Source organism: Xiphophorus couchianus, chromosome 1 (genome assembly GCF_001444195.1).
Source record: "Xiphophorus couchianus chromosome 1, X_couchianus-1.0, whole genome shotgun sequence".
In the NCBI taxonomy this organism is placed as follows: domain Eukaryota; kingdom Metazoa; phylum Chordata; class Actinopteri; order Cyprinodontiformes; family Poeciliidae; genus Xiphophorus; species Xiphophorus couchianus.
Window position 1 is genome coordinate 17840288 of NC_040228.1, and position 16840 is coordinate 17857127.

Here is a 16840-nt window from a genome sequence, read left to right on the forward strand (position 1 = left end):
TAAATGTTGTAGCTATAAAAAAGAGACAAAGTGCTGCAGTTTTTCTTATGTGTTGGTTTTGAAAGTTTTATACACTTTTTCATTTTATTGCATCTTTTATCTCCTTCTTTTTACAGGATTGGTACCCTCATTTCTTTGTCCTGACTCACAATAAGATCTACTATTCAGAGGAGACCACTAATAACGTGGGTAATGATGAGGATGAGGAGCTTAAAGAGGTTAGTACAAGCAAGGGCGTAAATCCCATCTCATTATTGGGGGGGACAATAAACAAGGAAATTTCTTAAGAGCAATTTTGGTGAGGTTGGCAAGGTTCCATTGAAATATAACGTAAAATGTGTTTTTATTTATTTATTTATTTTTACCCCTCCAGGGGGTCTTTTTGTGGGCTCTAGTGTCCCTTATATGACAGTAGGCTAACAGGAAACGGGTAAGGAGAGGGGGGAAGACATGCGGCAAATGTCGTCGGGTCCGGGAGTCGAACCCGCGATGGCCGCGTCGAGGACTCAAGGCCTCCAAATACGGGTCGCGCTAACCGCTACGCCACCACGGCACGCCCCGTAAAATGTGGTTTAAAAAGTTTTTAAACCACATTCAAGCTGCAGGACTAAAAATGACTAGTAATGCACAGCAAACATGTTTTATTTTCAGTAAGCAGAGAAGTAACACTAAAATTCAAATGCTGCTTTAATGAGTTTTGTTCAGTCTGACTGATCTAATCTTTGCTACACCTTTACAAAAATTAAAGGTTCTAAATACAAAAGCTTTAATGAGCAACTCCTCTTTAAAAAACTCCATCAAAAACGGGCCCCACTGTTCAAAGTGGGGCCCAGAAACTATTTGTGGCCCAGAATTGATTTTACGTGTGTCCCCCAACCCCACTACCACAATTCAATTCGATTATAAATTAAATAAATCAGGACAAAACTACAACTTTTGCTTTAAAATCTACTTACAAAAATATTAGATGCATCTCAAAGTGTGTATCTTTGTCTACCTTTCTGATTTCTTACAGCTTGGTGCCCCCAAATCTGATTTGGCTTACATCCTATTTTTATTGCTGAGAAGAGACAATATTTTTTCAGATTTCTTGAGCCCAAAATAATAAGCAACCTGGTTGCTTTTCATTAAACAAGGAAAACATGGAAAAAGCATTTTGGATTTATGATCCCATTCCTAGAAACAAACATTGCATTACTGTATTTGTTTAATTAAAATAGCTCATTCTTTGTTTATTGTTGCGTTGGTGAAATAAAAAAATCTGAATATTTTTGGTAATTTTAGTTGTAAAAATTATATTTTTTTTGCCCTACGAGTACTTTTGAGCTCATCAACACAGTTGACCAGTTCTATGAAGGTTATTTTAATGCTGAATGCATGGTTACTGCTGGGTGATAAAATGTCTGAAATTTAATCATTTCAATGCAAGACATTCAAAAGTTGGGCCCAGATTTTCCATATTTGTTATATTCCATATATGTTGTCTGCGCTTCATTAACTTTTTCTGTGCTCAAATCCATTATTACATACGAGTTTTGTAATTCTGGCTGATACAAAACTACAAGGCTCAAAGTAAGCAGCGCAAATTGCGAAACATTTGAGCTATTTTTAACTTTTTGATGCAAATTTAAGTACACTAATAATTAGGCACAGAACTTACTTAAATATTTCTAAGTGTATGTTTGGTCTTAAATTGAAATAATGATGGTCTTAAAAAGCATTTAATTGAAGTTAATGAAACTTGCAGAACCACACCTGCTAGTCTAGAAGATAAAGGTGGCCAATAAGAAAACGGTATTAAAGCTGATGTATCCTGCAGAGTATGGAAACACTGTAGCTGCAGTTTGACTGATGTCTTTGTTTCTGTTAAGGTGCTCAATACTATGGACCAGCATGTGACGGAGAAATGGTTTCATGGAAAGCTTGGCGCTGGGCGAGACGGACGGCAGATCGCTGAGAGGCTCCTGTCGGATTACTGCCAAGAGACCGGAGCTCCCGACGGCTCCTTCCTGGTCCGGGAGAGCGAAACCTTTGTAGGAGACTACACACTGTCGTTCTGGTAAATACAGCAGTCACAATGCTTTAAGACTTTTCTATGAGACTAGAAAAGAAACTGAGAGAATAAACTGAGATTGATCTATTTATTAGGAAGTAACAAGCAAATTTGACAAATTATAATAGCGTTGATCTACAAGGTTTCTTCTTGTGATTACCTTTGAATAGAAGCAATGAAAACATGTTTGGTTCATGATGCGCGGCGACTCGTTGGTCAGAAACAAAATGTACAGCAGTATTTATAACACCTGTTGTATACACAGGGCTTCTGGTTCCCACTGGTGTTTTTCTCTTGAATCTGTGAAGCAGTTAAGCATAAAACAAACTAAGAAATAAAGATTTTGCATCGACCAGTCAAAGTTCAGCCATGGATGTAAATGGACTTTGATGAGCTCAGGAGGCCGATGCAGAAATAAACATCTAAAACAATCAATGAAAGGAAGCAACTTCTAAAATAGCAGCCACCATTTCTCCTCAGAGATATTAGAGGCTGATAAGGTCATACAGAAACGCTTCAATAATTTTACAAATAAATGTGGCCCTGCATGCTGCTCAGGCATGCATTGCTTTTCATTTTGAACAAGTTGTGCGCCTAATTATGATAAATTTGTAAAATAAGTGTGTGTTAATAACGGCATGCATTGTGTGAGATTTTATTTAGTCTCGTCTTAGAGGTCAATCAGGCTAGGTGTCATTTTTACAATGTCCAGTGTCAGGGAAACATTTTACCATATTGAGATTAACCTAGGTAACTTTCTGCCAATGCATAAACAGTGAAAATACGAAGCAGCACACGGTTGTTCTGACTTCCTCTCCTGTCCTCCCCTGCGGTACACTAGGCGGTTGGGGCGCGTGCAGCACTGCCGGATTCACTCTCGCCAGGAAGCTGGCAGCCCCAAGTTCTACCTGACAGATAACCTGGTGTTCGACTCGCTCTTCGCTCTGATCACCCACTACCAGCATGTGGCGCTACGCTGCAATGAGTTTGAGATGAAGCTGACCGAGCCAGTGCCACAGACCAACGCTCATGAGAGCAAGGAGTGAGTTTGCAGGAATCTTTTAAATTCCTAGGGAGTTTGATGATGCTGTTCACGGATGTATTTACTGTGTTCTTATTTAAACTCAGGATTCACCTAGCTTTGTTTTCTCTGATAAATCGATAACTTAGAGCCATAGAATCAGAATGAAATTATTCATGGTGTGTCTTTTGTTCTTTGTTGTAGATGGTACCATGCCAACCTTTCCAGGAGCCAGGCAGAGAACATGCTGATGAGAGTTCCTCGTGATGGGGCTTTCCTAGTCAGGAAAAGGACAGAGCCCAACTCTTTTGCCATTTCATTCAGGTAACTCCATCCTGATGCCCTGTTGATTGATGCCTTTATTATCCTTTTTGATCTATATAGAGCTTTTATTTTAATTCACTAGACCTGGTTTAGCCATTAGCTGTTAGTGCAGCTCTATTATCCAGTATTGATGCCCCTGGAACCTTTCTGTGTTTTGTTTTATCACCCTTAACTGCAGTGTTTTATCGGGGATTTATGTGATAGGCAAACACAATCTCCTATTAATAAAGTGGAAGGGAAATGACATGTTGTTAATCTAAACTAAAATGAGCAGTCTATTTGCATTCAGCTCTCTTTACTCTGATACCCCTAATAAATTTCTGTGCAGCTAATTTCCTACAGCAGTCACCTAATATCCAGAGTCCACCTGTGTGGTTGATCTTGGTATAAATACCACAGGATACAGTGAGCATGTAAAAGAAGGTGTTTTGAACATAGACTAAGATATTGTAAGATGTTACAGCAATATCTTATATTTTGATATTAAGATATTGTGATTTAATCTGGCAGAAATCCTTGGGTTTAAAAACTTCACATAATGCAGAAACGAGTGATTCTACAAAGCAATGAGTAATAGTAACTGGATTCAAGTGTAAACTCCATGTTTTTATTTTTAATTTCTAAAAAATAGTGAAATTAAAAGACTAATTTTCTGTCATTGTGTTTGTCCATCTAAACCAAAAATACATTTAAATGTGTCTGCAAAATGTCAAACCTGCTTCTAAACTGTATACCGCATGTTGTCATTATGACTGTGTGAATTTGTGTTTGGTTTCAGGGCCGAGGGTAAGATCAAGCACTGCCGAGTGCTGCAGGAAGGTCAGGTTGTGTTGCTGGGCACCTCAGAGTTCGACAGCCTCGTCGATCTCATCAGTTATCATGAAAAGCACCCTCTGTATCGGAAAATGAAGCTACGCTATCCCATCAACGACGACACACTGGAGAAGATAGGCACTGCTGTGAGTGCTATCCACTGCATATTTACTAGACATTAATTAAAAACAAATAAACTCCACCAGTCAGAACGCTCCACAGTCTGTAAACACTGCATGTTGACCAACAGGAGCCAGACTACGGGTCGCTGTATGAGGGCAGGAATCCAGGCTTTTACGTGGAGGCCAATCAAATGCCAACTTTGAAGGTGAATTTCCAGCGTCTCTGAACACTCGCGCTTCCTCACCGGCGGTGTTTATCTAATAACTCTCTCTGGTTGTTCCAGTGTACAGTCAAAGCCATGTACGAGTACAAAGCTCAGAGAGACGACGAGCTCTCCTTCTCCAAGAACGCCATCATCACCAACGTAGACAAACAGGAAGGTGGATGGTGAGTGAGAAGTGCAGGAAATTGTTCTTCTATTCGCAGAGATCGCATTTTTCTAGGAAGAGAGCAAGAGGAGTGAGTGAATTATAATATAGTACCGCTGTGACGTTGGTTAGAAATGCACTTTAACTTTTTGTGTTTGGTGCAGGTGGAAAGGTGACTGTGGAGGGAAGAAGCAGATGTGGTTCCCTGCAAACTACGTTGAGGAGATCAGCCAAGCGGCAGCGGAGCCAGACAGAACTGTGAGGATCATCGCCTTGTTGTTTATTCTGCTGATCATCATTAATCTCTCTCATTGGATCCCTGCATAATGTGGAACACTTTGTAATCTATTTCTTTTTTTTGTGTCTTCTCCTCTGTCATGCAGGAGATTACAGAAAACAGCCCTCTCGGAGATCTGCTGAGAGGAAGTGTGGACGTAACTTCCTGCCAGATTAGTGAGTATCCCCTTCACTTCCTGTCAGACTCTGCTGCAGGGCTGCAGAGCAACCTGTTACCTTGACAGCAGGCCACATTTCAGGCTGAAAAGTGGAGGCGCCTGCTTTCTGTGTAATTACTTTCCTGACTGCTGTTTCATCAACCTCTTTCTTAATTCATTGCTCATAGGGCTTGATTATTTTTTATATAACTTTTCACACGCTTTTATCTCATAGTTTGGTCATGTTCAGACTAGGAAAACCACAGTGAATTAAAAGATAAGGTTGTTAAAAATTTTACCGACTGAGCATACATTTGGAAACCATCGTAAAACTTGTGTGTGTATATACCTATTTTATCAGTTTGCCTTTGAACCACCAGGCTCCTGAGTTTTGACAGTTTCATGAAGAAAACGATAAAGTTTACTGTGCTGATTTTCATTTTATTCTCTCATTGTGAGGAGAATAACATTTGTGTCTAAGTGTCAAAGGGTCAATTTTTTTTAAATATCAGACAGAGATAAGCTGAGTTACTTACTATGGAAAACGTTTATCCAAACTAATCAGATCCTGTGTGAAAAAGGGGTCAGGTGTAAACCTAATCACTGCACTTGATGTTTGCTTTCCCTGCTAACACCCAGACTGCATCTGGATCTCAGAGATTTGAATAACCTCTTTAAATCAAGTGTCATTTATCTCGTCACACCTTGGCTTGATTATAGCCTGACGTATAGAGACAGGAAATCTGGCAGCATGAATCTGGCTAGAAGATCCTCACTTGCCTCACAAGTGAGGAATACCGTGAAAGTCAAACATGCAGCAATAGTGTAATGATCTGGGGCATTTGTGGTAGCCTAGTCAAAGTCTGGACCTAAATCCGATAGAGTTGCAGTGTGGGAATTTAAACAAGCTGTAAACGTTTGCAATTCTGCAAAGAACAATGGACCCAGATTCATCCAGAGGAATTTAATTGCCTGTTATGACAAATGTTTTATGGAAGCTGTTGCTCCCTAAGGAAGCCTAAACCATTTATTAGATTGAGTTGGAAATTATGTTTTACATAGAATCAAGGTTGTTTGAATGGCTTTTTTTTTCTTTTTCCAAATTTATTCCAAATGGGAAATTAAATGTCAGAACTTAATTCAGGTGTCCAAGTATCTTCAAAGTGTGACTGTGCTCGGTGATGCTGATGAGCAGGAAGGATCTCCACTAGCAGTCAGTTTTGCGTCTGACTGAAGACTGTTGCTGTATGAGCGTGTCATGACTCTCAGAACATGCTTCCGGTTCAATTTCAAGTTCCACAGTAACACTTTCTGGATGACATCGTCATCAGTTACCGTGTTTTTGTTTTTGCCACTCCTTTTATCTGACCACGTGGTTAGAAAGCTGGGCAGAGAAACATTGGAGTCAGTCTTTGCCCTTTATTACTGATTTAACTGATGGTTTGAACTTCCTCAGTCTCTCTCTGCTCTTTGGTTCTGCTCTGAATCCATGAAGTCTCCTTTTCAACTACTCTAGGATTTGGAATTGTAGTTTGCGTATTATTTGAGCCATTGAGATGCTTATCAGCTGCTCCCAATTGTAAAAACTATACCTTGTTGTCAAGGTTACACATCACAACTGGACAAAAGTTTAAAAAAAGAGAAAGAAAAAAACGGGTAAAAATCTGTTCAGCTGCACCGCATCAAAAACAAGAGGAAATAATGATCAAATGTCATCCAATCCAATGTCTCAGCCAAAAAAAAATATAAGTATGAACAAATGAAGTTAAATATTGATCCAGCAGATTCTCTTATTGTGTTTTTTTTTCTGCGGCTCAACATCTCCATCTAGTGGCTTTAGAATAAATCATTTTTATTTAAAAAAAATTGAAGCAAAACATCTTCAGTGCAATTCTTAGTGTTTAACACATAATCTAGATTTAACTGCATCTGTTATTTGGTAACTTATGTAATTTGTGTTGTTTTTATTTATTTATTAACCATGGCTTAATAGTAGCCCTACATGATATGCTAATGTGTTATTTTCCCTCTTTCTTCTTTTTCTTTACTCCTCTTCAGTCACACGCACTGAAGGGAAGGGCAGCAGACCGTACGTCTTCTCTCTGGTTCAGAATAACACAGTGCAGGGCACTTTGCTGGACGTGGCTGCCAACAGCGCAGAGGAACTTCAAGACTGGAAGACGAAAATCCAGGAAGTTGCTGCGACTTCTGAGGCCAAGGTGAAGACGCAGATATGGGATGCGTGTCAGGAAATGCACAGAAATATGAAGTCTGTCTCCTTTATAATTGCCGTAAATATTTAATAAGCACCAACAGTGCGGTGCAGTGCACATGAATGCTAATGCTATTTTCACACACACTTAGCTGTATGCTAGCCTTACTGCTGCCATGTTTACGTTTTTGTGTTTCTGTGCTCAGCTGGAAGAAGGCAAGATAATGGAGAGGAGGAAGAAGATTGCGTTGGAACTATCAGACCTGGTCATCTACTGCAGGCCGGTCCCATTTGATGAAGAAAGTGAGGATTACACACAACTTCCAGATAGTGATCTATGATGAAGTTAAACCTGTTCTGAGATTAGCCGCGGTCCCTCCCTCTCTGCGTCACTCAGAGATCGGCACAGAGCGGGCCTGTTTCCAGGACATGTCGTCCTTTCCCGAGACCAAAGCGGAGAAGTACGTCAACAAGACCAAGGGGAAGAAGTTCCTGCAGTACAACCGGCTGCAGCTGTCCAGAATCTACCCCAGAGGCCAGCGGCTCGACTCCTCCAACTACGACCCGTTCCCCATGTGGCTCTGCGGCTCCCAGCTGGTTGCGCTCAACTTTCAGACTGCTGGTAAGTCGAAGTGCAGACAGGAGAATTCATCTTTGGGCTTTCTTTTTTTGTTGTTGTTTCTGTTTTTTCACCTTCTTTGTCCATTTCCTCTCCGCCTGCCCACAGACAAGCCGATGCAGATGAACCAGGCGCTGTTCATGCTGAATGGAAAGAGCGGCTACGTCCTCCAGCCTCCCATCATGAGAGACGACACCTTTGATCCCTTCGACAAAAACACATTACGTGGCGTAGACCAAGTCTCAATGAAAATAGAGGTAAAATCAAAGGTTTAATTCTAGTAAAAGACGATAAGGAGAGTTTATCAAGACGGCTTGGAAAAGTTGATTAATTGTGGTTTAGCTTTATTACTTACAAAATAAAATTAAAAGACTTAAGACGTGTTTAGGTACAACCGCATTAATTGTAGTTTTGCATGACAAAAATAAATGTAGTGACGTTATTATTTTTGAATTCAAATGTAAAAAAAGCCTGAAGGTGAAATATAATTAGAAAGAGCTGGAAATGAACTGAAATGAACCAAAAGGAAAAAATAGAAAAAGTCTTTGTTTAAAATGTAACTTTGACATTTTACATTCATATAAATTGTTCTAATGAATGATGTTTTTTTCTTATTAGATTAAATTTGTTTTAGATGTGTTGTGCACAGATTCTTGAACTGTGCATTCATTCTTAAAGTAATTAAAATCAATTAAACCCACTTTAAATTCTAGGCTTTTAATCATTTCTGTACATTTTCCACAGAGGTTTCTATTTTGATTTACTCTGGTTCAGGAGGTCAGGACTTGATGGAGTTGATCATGTGTGATTTTATACACTTCAACTATAAAAACAGAAACTACAAGTGCATCGGGGATTGCTGTTGTGTTTTATTTTAATTTACACTATGGAAATTAAAGATAAAATTATTACTACCTTTCTCAAAGGAGCGCAATAGAAGCAATTCTTTACAGTCGGAAATCCTATTTTCCATCTTTCGCTGCTTCCATCAATTCTTCAGTTACTTTCAATCAGAAGAAACATGTTGGTAAAATAGAAACTGTTTTAAATTTAATGTTGCCCTTTACTGTATCGCTGTCTTCATGTTGTTGGCAAGAGTTGCATTGAAATATTAAGACGTCTTTCAGTGATGTTTGTATACTTCAGTCGGTTGTTGTAGGGAGCACAACTCGGCAAGTAAGCTGCAAAGATGGGAAACCACCTCCAAGGAGGAGCTGTGAGACTGTTGTTCCCCCTCGGCTCAGTCTAACCAGGGCTGTCTTTCACATGTGGTAATTTGCCACAGAACAACTTTGCTCACAGCGACCTGTTTCTTTTCTTTTTTCTTTTGCTTGCACTCTCTCACCCTCTTCACCACGCTGCACGTTTTCTATGCTTGCAAACTCCCAGACTGCATCTGCATCTCAGAGATGTGAATTTCTTTTTTTTTTAAATTGAAGTCTAAACACCTCAAAACAAGTCAAAAGCAGTTTCGCAATAATTGTAATCAAGCAGTGTGAGAAATCATAAACTTAAAGCTGACTGAAATTATAAGCAAAATCTAGAAATAAGTTGTATAAGTCCAGAACAAATCTAGAAAAGAAAAAAAGTCTAATGAATGATTGCATGTGTATTTGTAGTTTGAGGTATGAATGTGAATTTCGCTGCTTTTTCTTCCAAGGTTTTGGGCGCTCGGCACCTCCCGAAGCACGGCAGAGGCATCGTCTCTCCACTCATCGAGATTGAGGTGTGTGGGGCGGACTTCGACAACGACAAGCAGAAAACAGAATCTGCAGGTGAGCGCCGCTTCAACTGTAGCCGCAGATCCAGGAATGGGCCTATGTGCCAAAACCGTAGGAAGGAGTTATTTTTAAATTTATTTTTTCATTGTTTAATGGATCAATTACCTTTTGTGTAAAATTTCCTTTGTGGTCCTAGAAAAACAGGAAGTTGTGCAAACAATTTGGCCTTGTCTGGGAATACAAAAGCAAAACATTGTGCAGCGTTGACATAATTGCAGTTTGTCAGGTGGAATGGTTAGCATTGAAACTTGAGGGGTTTTTCTAAACATGTTGTAGATTTTAGTTTTTGTATTTGCAAAGGAATCAGTGAGTGTCATCAGAGCTTCTATTAGTGCAGTGATGCTCTGATCAGACCACGTGCCTAATAGTATGTGGCTCCTTCATGTCAATAAAAGCCGGTTGGCAATGTTGTTGTAGTTGGTGGGATGTGAGAAAGGAGCGCCACACTGCCCCCTGGTGGCAGAGTCACGATGGTGTCTCCAAAGTAAGCTTCATTCACACATATCCTTGGTATACAACAGTGGTTCTCTGAAGATTAGTAATAGAATGAATATTGGAAATTATTCCCTCACACAATCAATTAATCCATTATAAATCAGATTAACCTAATGTAATGATTAAGTAAAGAAACAAAACAAAAAGCCATCCAGCCATTCTTTAATAGAGTTCTTTATATTGAAGTGTAACGTGGTGATTTACCTGAATTATTTTAAGAAAATGTTTTATAAGAGAGAAAGAGGGAGGACTAATCCCAGGGAGGAAAACACTTTGGGTCCTCCGGTGTCTTCAGCGTTTTCAACATCCAGCTCAAAATGTGTTGTACTAATCCAAATTCATCAAAATTTTGATTTTGTGTTCATGTGATTTATGTCTGTTTTGTGGGGAACAGACATTGTCTGAAACTTTGTTTTCAAAATTGCAACTGATCTGTAAATAAATATGGATCATTTTAGAAGCTTATTGAGCTCTAAACTAGCAGAATAAAATTGTTCGCTTCAAGAAATACTTTCCTACATGTATTTATTGACAGGATCCTAAATAAACAGCCTCTAATCATAAAGGACGGACGCTGTGACAACCTCAGGCTCATCGTCTGCAGGATAAATAACTATTTCAGCTCAGTATTTCTGAGTGTCTCATGTTGCTCCAATGTCTGCGGTCTCTTCCAGCTGACAACGGCCTGAACCCGACCTTTCCCAGGAAGTCCTTCTCCTTCACTGTCTGCAACTCTGCCTTTGCTTTCCTGCGCTTCGGGGTTTATGAAATCGACATGTTCAACGACCAAAACTTTCTGGCTCAGGCGACATTCCCCATTCAGAGCCTCAAGACAGGTGTGTCTATTCCCCAGATCTTTGTCTTTGAGAGGAAAATCTTGATGCCGCACGGCTGTAAGCAGCTGTAAATGTGTGTGCTTTTGTTTTTCAGGCTACAGGTCGGTACCGCTGAAGAACAGCTACAGTGAAGATCTGGAGTTGGCTTCTCTGTTGGTCCACATGGAAATCACCAGAGGAAGGGTGGGTTAGTCTCTTTAACCGAGCTTCTTCTAAACCTGCCGGTTATAAAAGCCATAACGCAGCATGCACTTGCTTACTATAGATGTCATTGTTTTATGATTAAGAAATTATTTTAATGCTAAACCAGGAGGTTTGCTGTTTTTAGTCGAGTAAAGCCGCAAGAGTATTTTATTTTCTTGGCTTTATGCAAAGACGGTTAAAAGTGTCTAAACACTCACAACTCTGGGAGAATCTATGAAATTCTCTCACCTATGAAGAAGTGATACTCGTCTATTTCACTCGTCTATAACAGATTCATATCTGGAGCTGCATGTTCACACCTGTTCTAAATGTGAGAACATGTCGCTGACCAGTGTGAGATGAGGGAAAAAAAACGCATGCGTATATATTTTACAAATTGTTAAATATAATCCCAACCTACTAGATTTACATTGATATTTTGTATGTAAGCGTTATATTCTAGGTTTTAAACTGCTTTATTTTATTATTTTAGTCAAAATCTTTATTGATGTTAAACCCAGAGGAGATTATGGTATCTCCATAAGACAGATTCTGCTACTTCTGTAGCTTTGCACCAAAAACCTAAACTTTATGTTGTAAATGGGGAATTTTATTTCGGTGTTGGTGGTGGTGTTTACTATTTAAGATGTAAATACTATTTTTAAGTCAATTGTATTTGACACCAAATGGCAGAATTGTACAAACTGAATAAAATCTGTTGAGAAATGTTCCAGTTTAGTTTTTTCTTTTATGTCTTCAGTTTTCACATTGGATCGGGTTTCTGGGGGTTTGATAGTTTCAACACACCGCCTTCACCGATGTTTGTTTGTAACCTTTATTTAACGAGGAAGAGGAAAAACTCGTGGAGATTAAAAATGTCGTTTACCAGTGACTTGGGCTACACAACAGCAAAACAAGACAATTTAAAAATATGCCTGCCATAATCCCTTCCAGTGATGAGGAGCAGAATATTTAAAGCGCTCTTTCTCCCAGTTCTGTCCTGGTAATTTGAATCTCACTTGAGAGTAAGACTAGACGGAGGAGCTGACTGGAAATTCACGCCAAGTAGAAAAAAAAACCCCAAATAGAGTAGAAGGGTGAGAGTAGCGACTGATGAACAGCAGCATTTCCTCCTCCTGTCATCAGCCAGTCAGTCAATCAGACTTTGAACTGGAGATGCATTCAAGCTGTTTGGTTCAAAGAGTTACAAATATAGATCAAAACATGTGAATACTGTGAAAGTTCAATACTTTCTGTTTCTCATTTGCAAAAGGTGAACCCTTATATACGTTCTTTTGGCCAGACTCCAAAATATACTGGCAGGCACAAAAAAGAAAGAATCCTTTTAATATTTTGTAAGAACGCGTTTAGCTTTTATTATGGCATTTTCTGTGGCATCGTTTCAGCCCAATGAGTCCTGGCGTTGTCATCTTGTAAAATTCCTCCACGTCATCAGGGAAGAACCAGTTCATTGATAGAATAATCTGGTTCTTCAGGTCAGCTGACCTCATAATGTTGCTGAACTTTGACCTGACTCCCCCACCCCCAGATCATAGTGCTGCCCACACAGGCATGATGGGTGCTTCACTTCTGCCTGTCTTCTTACCCTGATGCGCCTTTCGCTCTGGAAGAGGGTAAATCTGGACTCATCAGATTACATCTTTATGCCTCTTTCCAAAGTAAAGCCTCACTGATTAGTGGTTTTATGGTCACACAGCTGTTCAGTCCCAGTTCATTGAGTTTCCCATGACGAAATGCTCTCACTTTCTCCATCGCTCTGATTTCTGCTGCTGTTTTTCTTAATTTGGTGTCGCCAAACGTTTAGTTGATCACGATCACAAATTTCTTTTATCCAACCCCATTTCTTCCTCAAAGACGATGATGGTTCCCCTTTCTGGTTTTTAATAATTTATTGATATTAGTTTCTCATGTCTCCTTTGATGATTTGTCTGCTTGATGCCAATGATTTGACTCTTCTTAAACAGACTAATATCCTTGTTTAAGAAACGAGAAGCTACTCTTTGCATCAGCTGGAGTGGAAACACTTTCCAGCTGAAAGACGGTCACCAGTGTAAATATCCAATAGGAAAGTCCTGCTGGAAAAAGAACCGGCATCTCCATGCAGCTTGTCGACAGAAGGAAGTCTGAGCTGCTGTAAAACGTCCAGGTAGACGGATGCGCTTGGTGTTGGAAACTTCACACTGGACTTTAAGCAACGAGGCTTCTGTGCCTCTTCACTTTTCCTCCAAATCCTACAACCTTCATTTCCAAATGAAATGTGAAGTTTACTTTCATCTGAAAGGATGACTTTGAACTTCTAAACGACAGCGCAGTTAACTTTCTCCTTAACCCAGGTAAGATGCTTCTGACGTCTCTTGATCAGGAATTGGACATTGATCGATGTGTGTGCTGGATCTTGATGACTCCAGCCTCAGTTCACCGAATGGATTTTGCTTTTCCTTTCACCCAGCTTTCTGCGAATATGCTTTAGCTCCTTTCACAATATTCTACTTTCCTGAGGCAATGAATTTTGAGTTTTCGTTATCTGTGAGCGACAATCTCTAAAACTACAAGAAATGTTGGCTTGTAACAGTTTGAAAGTTTCACTTTCTTAAATTAATGACAAAATTCTTGAACTTTTTCTTCGTATTCTAAAGTTTCGAGCTAGAAGTTGCTTCAGATGCCTGCTGAGCGTCTTGCTCTCTCTCACTCCAGTCTCGACCAACAGTTTCTCTTTAAATAGCTTCAGGCTTCCTGTCCCTTCATTCTCACCTCCCCGAAGATGAAAATAGCTCTAAGTCGTCTTTACTTTGTAACGAGCTGCATCCTGTTTAAGCAAATTATCAACTCCTCTAATTTAGAAGACGTGATGATCGCTCAGCTTCATCGCTTCTTCTTTAGTTGTTGAGGAAGTTTCTCGTCTTCCTTTTTCAGGCCCAAACCCGGTGAAATAAAAGTTTTTTCTGTTGGACCAGCAGCTGTGCTGATCTCGGATCATCTCTCCTGTTTTGCTTCGTGGTTTCCAGGATGAGAACGGGGAAGTCCTGAGCCCGTTCTCCGCAGCGGGGAGTGTGTCGGCGCCGGCGTCGGCGCAGGTGGGACGAGAGCTGGGCTCCGTGTCCTCGACGTCGTCCACCATGTCCCCACTGCCCCAGTCGCCGTCTCAGGCCATGTCCTACAGAGGGAGGGAGGGCTCGTTCGAATCCCGCTACCAGTCACCCATCGACGACTTCAGGGTTTCCCAGGAGGCCCTGCTGGACCAGATGGACCCTCAGAACCGAAGGTGAGCGTGTGGACAGCTGGACAGCTGCTGTTGGTGGTGTAAGAGGACGTTGACCTCACCCTATCTCCGTTTTCTCTCCAGGATGCTGCGGAGGACCAGTCGCCTCTCCCCGTACTGATGATGTCACTGACTGCTGTGATTGCTGTTTCCATGGAAACGCCCACCACCGCTTTGGCCTACATTTCAGGCAGCTCTCCCTCCTTCGATTCCTCCTACAAACCCCTCCTCCACTCCCCACATCGCCGCCTCTGTGTCCAACTGAGGAGGAGGGAAAGGACGCTGCGGGGTGGGAGGGCGCTGACAGGAAGCAGACGGCGGCAGACAGGAAGAAGAAACTGGAAGGCTGGAGAAGTCCTGGACTGTGATTTCCAGTGTTGTTGCTGTTGTCGTCGTCGTCGTGACAACAGCTGCTTAGTTTGGAGACCAAGTGGAAGAAAAGGGATAGACCTGGTTCCGGTTCTGGTTCTGGTTCCTCCTCTCTCTGCTGTTTGGACAGATATTTATTCCTGCTGCGCCGTCGGCCGGAGAGCAGCGGCAGCGGCAGCCGGCCTGCTCTCAAAGAGCTCCTGTCTCCATGTTTTTAAATATTACAGTTATTTAAACCTTTAAACATTCATAATGTGACTTCATGTCAGCGTGAACCATGAGGGCTTTCTACGGCTACGTTTAACCTCGCTCTGCTTCGTGACAGACATTACGTTCCTCCGCTCTGACTCTGACTTACAACCTGGACTGGAATCTCAGAGGCGTTTCTGTTTTTATTGTTATTATAATTATTAATGGCGGGAGGAAGAGGTCGTGGCCTGTTTTTGCTTTCCAAGGCGCATCGCGTTTCTCACTTACATTCCAACAGAACAGAAGCTGCACATCATTCCATCGTCTTGCTTTGCGAACCAGCTCCACTGACCCTTATGGCACCTTGGCCGTGTGGTCCTGGAGGTCAGGACTGGACTCTGATGGTGACTGATTGTTGTTTCTTTTTGGGGGTTTCTCTTTGCACCCACTACCATCATGTTCTTATCCACATCAGTGTCTTAAAACACGCCCTTGTTAAACAATACATGTTTACGATGTTCTAAATTCATCTGAGAAATGCCAGAGAACAGAAATAACCGGGTTTCATAAGCGTCCACACCATTCAGCTTTTTAGTTTTGAGTGTGCATGTCGCATATTTGGCCTCTACTTTTCAAAATGGCCTCCAAACGTATCATCCCTTGGGTTGAGCCAAAACTTTGTTTCCGGTGAAGAGATTCTTTTGTCTCTTGCCTGATTTAATGAAATCTTAAATCGACTGATTTCCAGCAGACATCTAAATTTTAACAACCCCAGATCATAATGCTGCCACTACCATGTTTCACTGTGTTCTGCCAGAGGTGCTTTGTGTTTTTCCTGTTCAAATTCTAACTTATGGTAGTTATGTTTAAGTTCATAGCAGATTCTCTTATGATGTTTTGAGAGATTTTATCCAAGCCTGGATATTTTTAGTCTAGCAAATGTTCTTTTTTTTTTTTTTTTTTTTTTTATCTGGACACTTGGAGAAGTACAAGAAATGTTTGGAACAGAACCAGAATATTCAGCTTTCTCAGAGGTCCTGACTACGACTTGGCAGCCTCACTGACTGGTCTTAAATATGTTTAGTCAATAACTAAGATGAAACTTAGGTTTTAAGCTTAACTTCTGAAACCAATTAGGAAAACAAAATCAGTCAGCCAGAAATGAAACATAATTTAAAGGCACCAGTGCAGTTTTCTTTTGGAAAATGAAGTCTTGTGTATTTAAGAATCAGTAAATGGATTATAGGGCATAAATATCTGCAGATTTTTTGTATTAGCTCATAAAATACATTTCTCTAAAACTTTTTAATGCCCAAAATTGAGATTCTTAAATATAAGACACTTTTACAGACTCCCAGAAACTGAGTTTCTATCTAGTTTCTCCAGTTTAAAGCCTGCAGGCGTCAGGAAATGCCTCCTCCGGTCATTTTATAGGGTGTAACTTATGCAATGAGGTTCAAGCAGATTTGTTTACGTTTAAGTTCAATTATACAGGCTGCGTCACATTAAAAGTGTAAAGGCCTTTAAACAAAAAATAATCATGGTTAATCTTTTTTTTTTTAATCACAATAACATGAATTTTAACAGCGGTGTGTAAACTTGACACTCACAAGAGTCTGCATTGATGCTGTTTATTCTGCTCATTCCTAATGCAGGATATTCATGCTGGAATTATGGGTTAAAAAAAAAAAAAGGATGGGAGCTTGTAACAGTGACCCAGCTTTGCAGCCCAGTCTGGAT

At 40.5% G+C, this 16840-nt stretch overlaps 1 protein-coding gene across 1 annotated transcript in view; it reads left to right on the forward strand.

Moving 5' to 3' along the window:
- Window positions 1-16802, forward strand: part of plcg1 (phospholipase C, gamma 1) — a 41279-nt gene extending 24477 nt beyond the window's left edge. Inside the window, exons 16-33 of the mRNA XM_028021192.1 lie at window positions 117-218; window positions 1872-2059; window positions 2895-3095; window positions 3279-3398; window positions 4177-4357; window positions 4462-4539; window positions 4618-4721; window positions 4867-4960; window positions 5086-5155; window positions 7195-7355; window positions 7555-7651; window positions 7746-7970; window positions 8076-8224; window positions 9628-9742; window positions 10918-11079; window positions 11174-11262; window positions 14289-14545; window positions 14627-16802. Of these exons, the coding sequence (XP_027876993.1) occupies window positions 117-218; window positions 1872-2059; window positions 2895-3095; window positions 3279-3398; window positions 4177-4357; window positions 4462-4539; window positions 4618-4721; window positions 4867-4960; window positions 5086-5155; window positions 7195-7355; window positions 7555-7651; window positions 7746-7970; window positions 8076-8224; window positions 9628-9742; window positions 10918-11079; window positions 11174-11262; window positions 14289-14545; window positions 14627-14663 (2430 nt within the window). The 3' untranslated portion in view covers window positions 14664-16802. The remainder of the gene's footprint in view (window positions 1-116; window positions 219-1871; window positions 2060-2894; window positions 3096-3278; window positions 3399-4176; window positions 4358-4461; window positions 4540-4617; window positions 4722-4866; window positions 4961-5085; window positions 5156-7194; window positions 7356-7554; window positions 7652-7745; window positions 7971-8075; window positions 8225-9627; window positions 9743-10917; window positions 11080-11173; window positions 11263-14288; window positions 14546-14626) is intronic.
- Window positions 16803-16840: the final 38 nt, after the last annotated feature.